The sequence below is a fragment of the Molossus molossus genome, unplaced genomic scaffold, assembly GCF_014108415.1.
Source record: "Molossus molossus isolate mMolMol1 unplaced genomic scaffold, mMolMol1.p scaffold_m16_p_3, whole genome shotgun sequence".
In the NCBI taxonomy this organism is placed as follows: Eukaryota; Metazoa; Chordata; class Mammalia; order Chiroptera; family Molossidae; genus Molossus; species Molossus molossus.
Genome location: NW_023425366.1, coordinates 66241127 through 66254546, shown reverse-complemented (window position 1 = coordinate 66254546; position 13420 = coordinate 66241127). Strand labels below are relative to the sequence as shown.

At 34.7% G+C, this 13420-nt stretch overlaps 1 protein-coding gene across 1 annotated transcript in view; it reads left to right on the top strand.

The window, feature by feature from the left end:
- The window catches only part of KIAA0825 (KIAA0825 ortholog), a 373867-nt gene that overhangs the window by 41774 nt on the left and 318673 nt on the right, over nt 1-13420 (top strand). The window contains exon 5 of the mRNA XM_036279227.1: nt 13128-13296. Within this exon, the coding sequence (XP_036135120.1) occupies nt 13128-13296 (169 nt within the window). The remainder of the gene's footprint in view (nt 1-13127; nt 13297-13420) is intronic.

Sequence of the window (13420 nt, the reverse complement as noted above, 5' to 3'; positions counted from 1 at the left end):
AGAGGGAGAGGGAGAGGGAGAGAGAGATAGAAACATCAATGAGAACATTGACTGGTCGCCTCCTGCATGCCCCTACGCTGGGGATTGGGTCCACAACCTGGGCTTGTGCCCTGACCGGGAATGGAACCGGCAACCTCTTGATGCATGGGTTGATGCTCAACCAGTGAGCCACACCGGCCGGGCTATTAATGATTTCTTAAATTTGCCAGTATTGTTGGCCTGGATTTTCATTAATATGTTTAGAGTTAAACATTCTCATTTGATGGCTAAGCACAAAAATTTGAAATTAAAATATTGAAAATAAAATAATGCAAAGCCATGGATTTATATTATTATATAAACAGAACATTAAAATTAAATTATTTGGCCCTGGCCGGTTTGGCTCAGCGGTTAGAGCATCAGCCTGCGGTCCCAAGAGGCCCGAGTTCGGTTCCCACTAAGGGCATGTACCTCGGTTGCAGTTTGTCCCCGGCCCTGGTTGGTCGTGCGGGTGGTGGCCACTCGATGTGTCCCTTTCACGTCGATGTTTCTCTCTCTCTCTCTCTTCCTCTCTCTCCCTCCCACTCTACCTGAACAAAAAAATGGAAAAATGTCCTCAGGTGAGGATAAAAAAAAAAAAAATTAAATTATTTGTATGTAATGTTTGTCATTTTAAGTCTCCTCCTCACTTATTTGGAAGTGTAGGGACTCCATAGAGAATTATATCATATTAGTCTTAATTACCTACTCCAAAAGTGTCACCAAACACTAAAGGAAGCTTGGACAGCTAAGTATTTTCCTACTAACACACATTCTTTGATAGAATAAACTTTGTCTTCATATGTATTTCTGGGCTCTTGAGTCACTTTACTTATTTGAATTCTTTTGGTCAAAGGTTCTAATGATTCACCCAATGGGCTACAAATATGCAAGCCACAGTAAAAATTTCTGTTGTATAATGATAACATAGTATTTCCTTTCTGGTATATTGAATTGTCAAAGAACCGAACCAAACAAATGAAATATTCCTATCATTTTTTCCTCAAGTTTTATATGAGAATGCAGTTAATTTTTTTTATCATTATAATAACAGGCATAGATAACTGATTCAAAAGATAGCATATTGTTGGGGTATTATAATTAAAAAAAAATGTTCTCCCATCGCAGAAATCCTCTACACAAAGGCAGAAGGGAAAGAAAAAATTTTTATCACTCAATAAGCATTAAACCAGAATGCAGTGCTTATCACAGGTACTTTGCTAATTGATTGAAAAGACATAAAGGAATCTTACCCCATTATATAGCCTAGTAGGTACAACCCATTTGCTTCGTCTCTGTTTGCTGCTGCACCCAGACCAGCACTTGGACCCATGCTTGGCCCTGTAGGTGAACCTGAGAATAAATTGAGGGAAGAATGTGTGCTACCTACAGGGGCCTTTATTTAGCTTTGATTATATCATCTCAGACTTGGGAAAGAGCAGGTTTTCTTTCAAACTAACCGCTCTCTTTCCTGGTTCTTTGTGGGTTTGTGCTGGGCCTGCCCCCTATCCAATCCCTTTTCTGCATCCTTAGGGTCTCGTGTCCCTTATCCAGTCCTTTTCCCAGACTAGACTCCGCCCCTTTATGTTGCAATTTTGGTTCCTACTGTACATGCCTCAGAGTTTTGCCTTGTCATCTAGTGTCAGTTGTGCATGCACTTACCTTCCTCTGCTCCATCTTGGCTTCTACTACAAAGGAACTTCCCCTTTTCCTCTCTCCGTTAATCCTGGCTAATGGCCCATTATCCCCAGGGGAGATTGGAAAGCAGATTCTTCCTGCCAGCTTCAGGGATTAAGTCCCCTCCATGGAGGATGTGCCTGTCCCCTGGAGAGCCTGTGAGTGCTATAGCTGCCTAGTGATTCAGGCTTAAAGTCCAGTTCAGCTCCCTAGTTTTTTACAAATGTTTTACAAATGTTTGATTACATTTGCTCCCTTTATTAATAACTAGCTAGCTACCTATGCTAACACTCAAACACAGGATTTGACAGCACATTTTTCACACATAGTTTATGCTAACTTTATCATGGTTAAAAAACACCTGTGTTAGGTATTTGGCTATATCCTGAGGAGAAACAAATTTCTCATATTTTTAGGGCAAGAGTTTTTGTAGAAATAACACACCCACTGAAGTTGGGCTCCTACACTTCCACAGAAACTGGGAGATACAGGAGCTGTCACCCTTGGTATTTGCATTTGAAAAAGATGAGTCCCACCCTAACCCTAGCCCTGGCCGGTTTGGCTCAGCGGAAAAAGATGAGTTCCAGTTTCTTGAGAAAGACAGTACTGGCTAGGAAAGTTGACAAAGACCTATCTAGTCTTCCCAGGGATACATGTCAAAGAGATGAAAAAGTGCTTATAATTACAAGTTTCTCAGGTAAATGCTTTAAAAAATAAGGAATGGAGGGAAATCTTTTCCCTTATTTAAAATGGAGAATTAAGTCTCTTATTTTTAATTTGTATTTGCCCTTATTCTATATGTATATTCTTAATTTAGAAATTATATCCTTATATTTTATATCATGTTTTATGAACAGACTTTGTAAATATAGCATACGTATGACTTGAACATACTATAGTGTACATTATAATTTATAGTATATATAAATATAAAATAGCTATATTGAACTTTAGTGTAATTATATACTTAGGTAATTTATTTATATATTATATAACAGAGTTTCAAACTCAAAGGAAATTTAAATAAAAATAGATTAACAAGTCATTTATGTACAATCCAGAGATGGTTATATTAAAACAAATATTTAATATTTTAAAAAGATAACCTTCTTCATTCATAATAGCATTTAGATTCCATCAGAACAAAATAAGCTACTGAACTCTGATGATTTTGTTGTAGACTGCTTCATTTTTATTTGCTAAGCCATCTGTAGTTAATTTCCTGTTCTTTCTAGTCAATAAGAAATAATATTTAGAAGTAGAATAGTGATTAAAATACTGTATTTGCATTCATAAATTGTTATGTAGGTCAAACTTAGATGTTAGTATTAAAAAGAAAATATGACATGGAATATAAGGATATAATTTTTAAATTAAAAATATTTTATTGTCCATATATTAAAACAAACCTTGAGCAGAACCACCTCAAGTGACCATTGATCTTTACAACGAATAAAATAAGGGAGTAGCTGTATGTACTGTATGCTACATTTAGAATCAAGTCTATTTTTCATCAAATTCAATTATGTTTTTATTAGACTCTAAGGAATAAACATAATAGTATAGGGTGTATATATTTTTAAAAATAAAATACTGAATAATAACCATAGTTCAGAAGAGTCTAAATCATTTATGCACTCATTCATTGCCTTCTAACAGAATAGCTTTTAGAAAATTGTATGTCATGACGAATTGGTTATGCCACACTTACACTGCAGTAGTTGAATTACCTTTGGCATTTTTGTATTTGAACAGTTTTATTTATCTCTCAATGGTGTACATTGAATAAGTAATGAACATCTGTATGATATGGGTTTTCCCAATACTTTCTAAAGAAAAAAACATTGGTAATTCATTTTTAAATATGGTATTTTTCCTTACTCTTAAATTTTTAAAGTTGTATTTCTAACAGTCACCTTGAATTGTAAGTGTGAATTCCTTCCTTCCTTCTTAATATCATCAGGTTTTATGAGCCACAGGGTCTATGCTTCCCCAAAGCAGTGATTCACCGGAATGGACCAGAGTGCCCAGAGGTCACTGAACCTTCACCTGCCCTTTAAGAGGCTGTCATTCTCTCAAACCATTTTCACTTTTACATCCTTGGTTTCATTAAGTCAGAACTAGGTGTCGCTTAGGTCTGACAGTGGAAATCAGTGAGAGTGAATCATTTACTTTTAACACATATCAAAATTGGTAACAAGAGGGTAAATAACCTACCAAAGCGGAATATATGAATGTTGTATCCATAGACTCAGTGAGTTCGGTAACTGAAAACTGCACAGCACTGAAATTTTTTTCAAGCTGAATGGACCTTATTAGTTTAACAAGATATTGGGGTATAGAGGTTCTATTGGGCAGACAATGTGACATGGGATGATTATTCTCCTCATAATGTTCAGTTGGATAGATATAATTATATCATTAAGAGTTTATTTTACCTTTCTATTTTATAATTACAGATAATCTGTGTAAACCTCACAGGACATCAGTTTTGCTGGTACTGTTGCAAGATTACTACTTTCTAAAAAAACATGAAGAAAAAAATAAGTGTTACGGTAGATAATATTTGTCTGAATCCCGGAGATCAGTGATGAGAATGGCATGGGGGATGGCATTAACTTTTTATGACAGAATAATGGATACATGGTTCCTATAAATTTAACCGTGCTTATTCACAGAGGATACCTATTCCACAGATTACACTTACTTCTCACATAATGCTTCTTTTTGGATTTATATAGGAAAATTTTCTTTAAAGTTTCCACATGATGGCCTAAAAGTCTAGAAGTAACCAAAACAAATCTTCAGATATGCTGTCAACTTTGAATTTGTCGTGGCACAATCACAAATCTGCCAGTGGACACACATATATTAATGCATTTTATGGACAAGAAAATTATATAAAATGAAAATTAGTCATTTTAAAGACTGTACATTATTATTTCTGGAAATATTTTGGTACTTATTTAGTAATAAGATAATGCAAATATTTGCTCCTTTTTTAACTTCCTGTGTTGGTACTTCTCTTTTACATTTCTCTATGCTTCTGTCTCCCTGCTTCTTCTGTCTCACTGAATATGACCAGGTTACATGGAAAGCAACCTGAAAGGTTTCCCCATATCCTTGAACCTAGAGCAAGACTTGAACAGCTATTTTGCAGTTTCTTCTGTCTGGGTCCATTTTAGTACTCTCATCTTCCTCACTTCCTCAGAATTAAAAATGTCTACAAGGCAGATAGCATCATGGTCCTCAGCAGCTCAGTAGCCTAAGTTTTTCTCAACTCTATTTATATTTTTTACTTTTTAAACTTTTCCAGTCCTCCTGTAGCCCTCAACCTGAAATCCGGTGATGCATGCAGATAGAAATGGGGGTGAGTAAGAAGAAGACGAGCCACTGTCTGTTTCATGGTGGCCTAATGACCCACTTTCTTCTCATCAGTTCCTATCATTAGCTTCATTATTTGAATGTCTGTGATTTACTTAACACCTTTCTGCACAGTCCTACACTGAGAGCCCTCAGTGCTTCCCTTAGACCAACGCTTTAGGAGGCTGAGAGGGGTAGTGTAAAATGTGGGGCCAGTAGTTCCGTTAGATGATAATTAAAAGATTCTTTCAAGTAATACATACATTTTAAGTGTTTGACATTTTTTTAAAGTATAACTTATTTTTAAGTGTGTTAGCTTCACCTACTCTTGGCCAAATAGGTATAAAACAATAAAGAACTGTCTCCCAGATCACCACGAGGAAAAATGATGTTCTGAGAAGTCAGTTATTAGTAGATTCAAATCCGTGTGACTCTACTTGGCTTGCTTTATCTCTTAGAATAATAATACCTACCTCATAAAACATTATGTGATTAAATGAAATTTGTGTGTTTCAAATGCTTATCACAGAGTCTTTCGTAGCTAAGGCTCAATAAATGTTAACCCTTACCCATTTCCTATTAAATATGGTTTCCTGTGGGTTAAATCCATTGTTAAACCACTAATGTAGTTTAGAAATGTTTTATATAATACCCCTGAATAAATCACACAGCGTTGGTGCACATTCCTCATTGCGGATAATGCCACCCTGTTTATATAATGTCATAACTTTTAATTATTGACCCTCAGCTGAAAAATGGATCACTTGGGCAAATAGAAGGAAGCAAACACATCTAAAACTATAAATATTGACAACTACTCCCAGAAATAGGGAGATAGATCAAAGGCAAATTATAGCTACCAAAAAGAGATACCAAGAAGATTCATTATCATTGGGGGAGCAAGATCTAGGCACCCTGAGGACTTCTTTAGAACTCCCAACCATATCTGGAGAGAAAACAAAGGAATTATTGTTTGAGGATATTCCTAAAGAATATTCTTTTTATTATCTTTTCATGGGAAATAAGGGAATGGAAGCAAGTGTCTTCCTATTAAATTGTTTGATAACAAAAGTATGAATAATTGTACTGAAAATCCAGACCTGACAAAGAGATTGAGCAGCAATAGTTAGGCCACTGAGAACCATAGTTGATAGGCCAGGGGGAAGTGAGGCCCCACTTCTGAGGAAACCACCTGGGGTATCAGTGAAGAACTGGATCAGCTGTGAGGGCAAGACCAAGGGAGGGTATATTAAAAGGGGACTGAGCCCTGGTAACAAACTGACTGTTCTGCCTGGCTTATCTTCCTGTTAGATGAGCGATGCCTTGTCTAAACCCAGCTTCACCAGCTTTCCCAGAAAAGAGCTTTGTTGGAGATTCAACATAGTCAACACCTTGTCAAAAAACCACCACTAACACCACCACCACCACCACCATTGCTAATCACAATCCTAATCCTAGAATGTCATGACTAAGAATATTCTCCTATAGTCCCTGGGATGGGAGCTGAGTGAGGGGGCTGGAAGCTGGTACTATTATTTCCTTAATTTCTACTCGAAGGATTTGACTTTTCATCACGGTATTCCCACTGCCTGTCACAAAGTCAGCTAGAAGACAGTTGGTAAATTTGTGTTAGGCATGTTTGTTCAGCATCTATTGTGTTTATCTTAAACTAGTGTGAAGTTAGATGAGTAAAATATGATAGAAGAAGCTATCATCAAATATGTTTTCTTTTTCATTAAGTATTTTTATATCATAAAAGTAATATATACTCATAGAAAATTTTATACTGTAGAGAAAAGCAGATACAAGGAAAAGCTGAGTATGAGGACAGAGATGAGGGAAAGTTTTTCTACTCTGACCCTGCTGGTCTTGTTCTTCAGAGGTAATCTATATTGATAAATTATTGTGTAACCAGCAGGAAATACCATCTACATATATAAACATGCATCCCAAAATACACTTTCTTTTTTACCCAAATGGGAATTATAAAGGGGTGGGCCAGAGTAGGTTTACAGATGTGAGTACATGAAACACAGTTTATTCTTGTATTATTATGTATTAATTATTGTATTATTTGTATTACAATTGTAAATCTACTTTTGACCACCCCATATATATGTATTATAGTTAGAATATTTTACTTAATATATATTTTAAATCTCTCCATCTAATTCTATTTCATTCTTTTTTATTTTACTTTTTGTGTATCTAACAATTTATTAAGCCAATTTCTTCTGGTTGAGAATTTACATAACTTGCAGTCTTTCTGCCACTACTACACACACACATGCGTGTGTCCTTCCTTATTATGAGCGCTGCTCTAAGAGCAACAGTCTCTTAGAAGTTGCATAATTACTCTTGAAAATTATTCTACAGCAGGGCTGCCCCTGTCTTCTCTCACATTGGCAGTATATGAGAATGCGTGCTGCATGCCCTACCGCCTTACAGTGTGACCCTAGGTATTATGAAAACCGTCAGTTTGTAACTTTTAGTCAAATCTGCTATCTGGTTTAGTGGTTGAATTTATGCAGGCAATGGAGATAAAGATGTAGACTAGAAGCGTTCCCATATCTCTTCTGATTCTCATTATTATGCATGTTCCACTTTTCAGGAAGAGAATCAAGGGAATCGGCATAAAGTTAATGCAGATGCAGATTCCCTGCTTTTCTCCTGGTTTCAGTTTATATGGATTCTTGCAATAGACCACATTCTGATAATTGTGCTGAGAATATTGGACAAGCTGAGAGAGAGAGGGAGAGGGGGAGGGAGAGAGGGGGGGGGGGGAGAGAGAGAGAGAGAGAGAGAGAGAGAGAGAGAGAGAGAACATTAACTTATTCTTGCTTGTCATGGGTATTAAACTGCCATGTCCATATATACCTATAGAACCTTCCTGGAAAATTCTTTTTAGATTGTTAAACATAGCCCTGAGTCATGTCTGTCTAGCCTACAACTAGTCTATAAAAAGTGATCCCAAGTCAGATATTAATTTAAGGGGAGAAGAAGAGATCTGTGTCTTGAGGTATAATGCCAGGCTGACTGGTCAGTTCCAGCTCACTGTGGTACTGCTAGGACTACTCTGCCATTGACTGCAAGTTTGGGGAGTGTTTTGCAATTTGTTGACTCTTCTGAAAATGCTTTAAATTTTGTAGGTTGGCATAACCATACACTGGGTCTGAAATTTCTTAAAGCCATCTGGACCATTTAAGAGCCTCTCTAAACTTCTGTGGTGAGAATTGGTAGGATAAAGCAACAAATTACAGAGGGTCATAACTTTAAAGTTTCTTTCATACTGTGTACCTCCTAGAATAACTCTGAACAAAAGGAGGACTAACAACAGAATCTTGGAAGGATATTAAAATAGTCCAGATGAGGGATTAAGAATCTGAGCCTAGTCTTTTAGAATAGAAATGGAAGGGGAGGATACATTTGAGAAACATTTAAAGACATAGTATTAACAGGATTTGGTGTTGAGGAAGTTTTTTTCCTTGAAAGTAGAGTTAAAACATTTTGAAATGACCAAAACATCTCTGAAATTAAAAACAGTTCTGCATAAATGTTTAATTTCTTTCTGCGCATTTCAGCCATTGAAGTAGTTTATTAAAAATGTATCTTTATTGTTTAAAGTATTACAAATGTCCCCCCACTTTTTCCTCCATTGCCCCCTCCACCTTTCTCCACCCCACGCCCCAGGCCTTTTCCACACTATTTTGTGTGTCCCTGGATTATACATATATGCATATAAATCCTTCGGTTAATCTCTTTCTGCGCTCCCCTCCCCACGTCTCTTTGAGATTCCTCAGTCTGTTCCATGAAGTAGTTGTTTCATGAATCTTTTTCTCAACCTTTAAAAAATATTATTCAGAAATATCTTTGTTTGAAGAAAATTACATTTTATTTTATGGCTTATTTATAGTTTAATTGCAAACTAGATTTTGTTCATCAGCCCTCTTCACTATTAATTACCTGTTAATTCCAAGGAATTTTAGTAATCTAATTAGATAAATGGGACTTAACTAAAACCCAGAAAAGTCTATTTACCTCACAACTATTCTCAACTGCACCAGCCTGATATTAATAGGCTGTTGTGCTAATATTGTTTTTCAATTATGTCTGTTTAATTGTAGGACCCCTCAATCTTTTGGAATTGCGATAGTGCAGATATAGATATAGATATAGATATAGATATAGATATAGATATAGATACACACATACATACGAGCATAAGTGTAGTTGTGAGCATAAAATAAATTTATATACTTTATTATCCAAATAAATATAGTATTGAAGTGATATGGCAGTAAGATTAAATAATCAGCACTGAATTCTCAGGGGTCAGCTGTCAGGGAATTCTAACTACAATGATTCCATTAATTTTCTTAAAGCTTTGAGAACTTTGAATATAATCTTTTACAAGGAGAAACCTTTCCTACACCTCCCACAGGCACATTTAGTGGCTCTCTCCTGTGCATTCTCTTAGCATCTTATGCACACCTCTTTTCAAGTCTTACTGTACTATAGTTATTTATTTACACGTCTGTCTCTCTCCCTAGATGGAATTCCTTTATGGATGGGACCATGTCTTGTTCAAGTTTATATCCCTAGGTCACAGTGCCTACCACGTATTCACCATTTAGTTTATGTTTATGAACTATGCCTTCATTCAATGAATAATTTTTATACTCAAGGAACCTAGGTGTGAATGGTGAATGAGAAAATTACCACAGGTATCCTTTTAAAAAGGATACTGTGTATTGCATTTAAAAAATGTTTTATAAATTGATTACATACAGGTTCTCAGTAATGCATCCACTTGCACACATCATTAACTTGGATAATTCTGAGTTATTATCATTAAAGCACTTTGAGGTTCAAATTTATTAATAAATATTGAGACATGAAAAGGCATTTAGAGCACTATGAAAAATATTCATGGGCTGCCCTGGCCAGTAGCTCAGTTGGTTAGTTGGTTAGAGCAGCAACCCAGTACATCAAGGTTGTGGGTTCGATCCCCCATCAGGGCATATACAAGAATTAGCCAATATATAAATGCATAAATAAGTAGGAACAACAAATCCATGCTTCTCTCTCTCTCTTTCCTTTCTCTCTCTAAAATAAATAATTTTTAAAAAACATTCATGCACCTACTATTCAGTTTAAGGGCTAAAACCATTACTGTTAAAGCTCACTACATACTTCTCCCCAGTCTCATCCTACTTCCGTCCCAGCCTGGATTTGGTGATGTTGGTCATTCCAGCACATTTCTCTATACTTTTACCATCTATACTTGTAATTCTGAACACTGTGTAGCATTGTATTGCCATGTTTTCAAACTGTTATATGGATAGTATCACATCCATAAGGTATCCATTGTTACCTTTTTTTCCCCTCAACATTTTATTTGTTAGATTCAGCCATGTTGATAATTGTATTTCTACTTTTTTATGGGTCTATTCCACTGAATGAATTAACTAAGCATTCTCCTGTTGATGGATTTAGGACATTTTCAGTGTCTTTAAATAAAGTTTAAAAGATGCTTTAAAAAGTCCTTGCTAATAAGCCAACCAATGGTGCATATTTGGAGATTTAAACTATTTAGGGAAGAGATTCTACTTTTGTTTTAGATTTTTTACATTTTTGGCCTAGTGTTTGGGATCTAATAATAAATGTGCTAATCGGATTTTTATTTGCTGAATTACGTTGGTTATTTTTTTATGACTGACCTTCTAAAGAAAATTTGAAGCAACTTATAGTTAAACAAAAAATACTTAAACCAAAATAAATACAAGTACCATGTTATTTCAGAAAACCTAGACCAAGGTCTGCATTATCGAAGACTAAGGATATATAGACCTCTTCCCACACAAGACTACTATCCCCATATTATTATCATATATAAAAATTTTACTGTCATATAAAAAAATGTTACTTTTTAGGTGTTGAAAATTAATCATAATTTAATTATGACCTTAATTAAGGAAGATAGTCAGATTACATACAAAACATTCATTTTAAAATTTGAAAATATTTCTTTTTAATAATAATTAGGCAGTAAATCATTAGACTTCAAACAATTGCACTTTGGAAAAAAGATGTATAGACAGTGGTCAGTGGCAGAATGACAAGATATTTAGCCAACTAAAAACAAAATCAGGTACAGATAATGAGTTCTGACATTATAAAATTTGTGACAAAATACTTTTAAAAGACAGCTCTTCTGTCTTAGTTTCTTTCAATGAGGGAGGTCCTCTGAAATGCAACTGCTCAATCCCTTTATCGGTGTTTGGACAAATTATTAAATTATCTAGTCTTCCATAGGCTTTACTATATTTGTAAAGTGTAGTTATTGGCCTCTACCCAGATTCAGATGTTAGAGATTAGCCCAAAAGCCGAGTCCTTATTGAAACAAATTTAGGTAGAGTAACCACTGAGCCTTTCCAATTCACATTGCTGTAATCTATTGGATTTCTTCGAATGAGACACATGAGGATGCTATAATAAAGACTTTGACAAAGGGTCCCTAGAGTCACGGTGTATGTTTAGGGCATCAAGTTTCTCAGTCTGTAGAAATTCTTACGTAAATTAAGAAAATATATTCCAATCTCATGTCAGACTTAGAACTGGCATCCCTGAATAAGATTGTTTCATGAGGAAATTGAATGGCCCGTGGCCAAAGCAGGTATTCTTTTCTGGTAAGTTCTTTGTTTTCATGAAAAGGCTCTCTGGATCTCAGAGTATATTCGTTTCAAGATAATTCAGTTTGAATTCACTCATGCTCAGAAGTCTGCTGAAAAGCCCTCCTTAAAGTTTTACAGTGTATGTTTTATAGGCAACACGTACCTGATGAATTTTGAAAAGTCTTTTATATGACACCAGTTTAAATAATCAGAGCTGGGTTTCCAAAGCCTTCATGGTTCTGTCACATGGAACCTATAATTAATAGCAATGATATTTTAGGGAAAATTTTAATAACAAATCTTCCCTAACACTATTAAGAGGCAGATGCATAGCTGTGAATTTTGGGTTGAGGGGATTAAGCTCCAAATGAATTTTTCTTTTTGTAAGCTTTCTTGCAGTTTAGATATGCTGCCATCAGGTGGTAGTAATATGTTATATCCATGTGGCTCCACGGATGACATTATACTGAAGGTCACCAGTTTACCCCACAATGATTTACAATCATGAATGTACAGATTTTTATATAAAAAGTAAAATAACAAAGTGAAATAATAGTATATCTATTTCATATCATATATAAGGATACTTTGAATGAAACTTTAAAAACATATATATTGGAAGATTCAATTGGATCTGTTTTCTCTATTCCTAGTTTACCTGTTTGTTTATTTATTTAGTAAATGAAGAATTTTATGCCTTCCAAAAGTTTAGAACATATAGAAAAATAAAAGCATCAAATTTTATCATTTAAAAATAATTGCTACTAACCTTTTGTTTTATTTTCTTCCAGTCTTTTTTTTTTAATATGAAATTTTTAGTATGCTTTTTTTTTTGAAGTACAGTTCAATGGCAGAAAATGGTACTTTATAGTAAGAGTGTATATTCAGCATATATCTTTTTTAACTTTTAAAATTACAAGTTCATGGTATCTGCTTTGTGACTTCTTAATATTTCACTTATTGAAGTTTTTCATAATTCTATATAGTCATTTACCTTTTACTAAGTAATGTATATTTCAGGTCTTTGGTCTTCAAGAGTATTTTATCTCTGCCTTTCATACACCACCTATCAAGAAGACCATTATTTCATTGCATCTATATTTGATTTTTGTTTTAACACAAAAGAATTTCTAATTTATCTCTGAGTAGCTAGATATCTTGTATCTCCTCTATTGCATTTGAAATAAAACTTTCAAAAAAACTGAACTTTCAGTTTCAATTATGAATGAAAATATATAGGATCTTTATTAATTTTTATATCATATGAATGTTTTATAATTGTATAAATTGTATCTAACCAAGTACCACATATAAACATTTCAGGGCCTGTGATATTATGAGATGGAGCTATTACCTACTTTCTACAAAAATAATTTTTTCTTTTTTTTTTTATAGCATAGATCATTGCATTAAAGAAATACAGTCCAAAGTTAAGAAACAATGCCCAGATGTGAAGCTACAGACAACAACTGACTGTTTTGAATGGTTAAATAACTATAGTTTTAATTCTTCCAAGTCACCTTCTATTCCCCATGAAGATTTGATAACATTTCTCAAAACACTGGTAAAAAATTTTTTTTGCTTTATAGTAGAGTAGGTTGGGTGAACAAAGGATACAATTCATTCAATTTCTATTTATAAATATTTATTGTGACCATATTTGCCTGCCACATCTAGGGGTTGGGGTT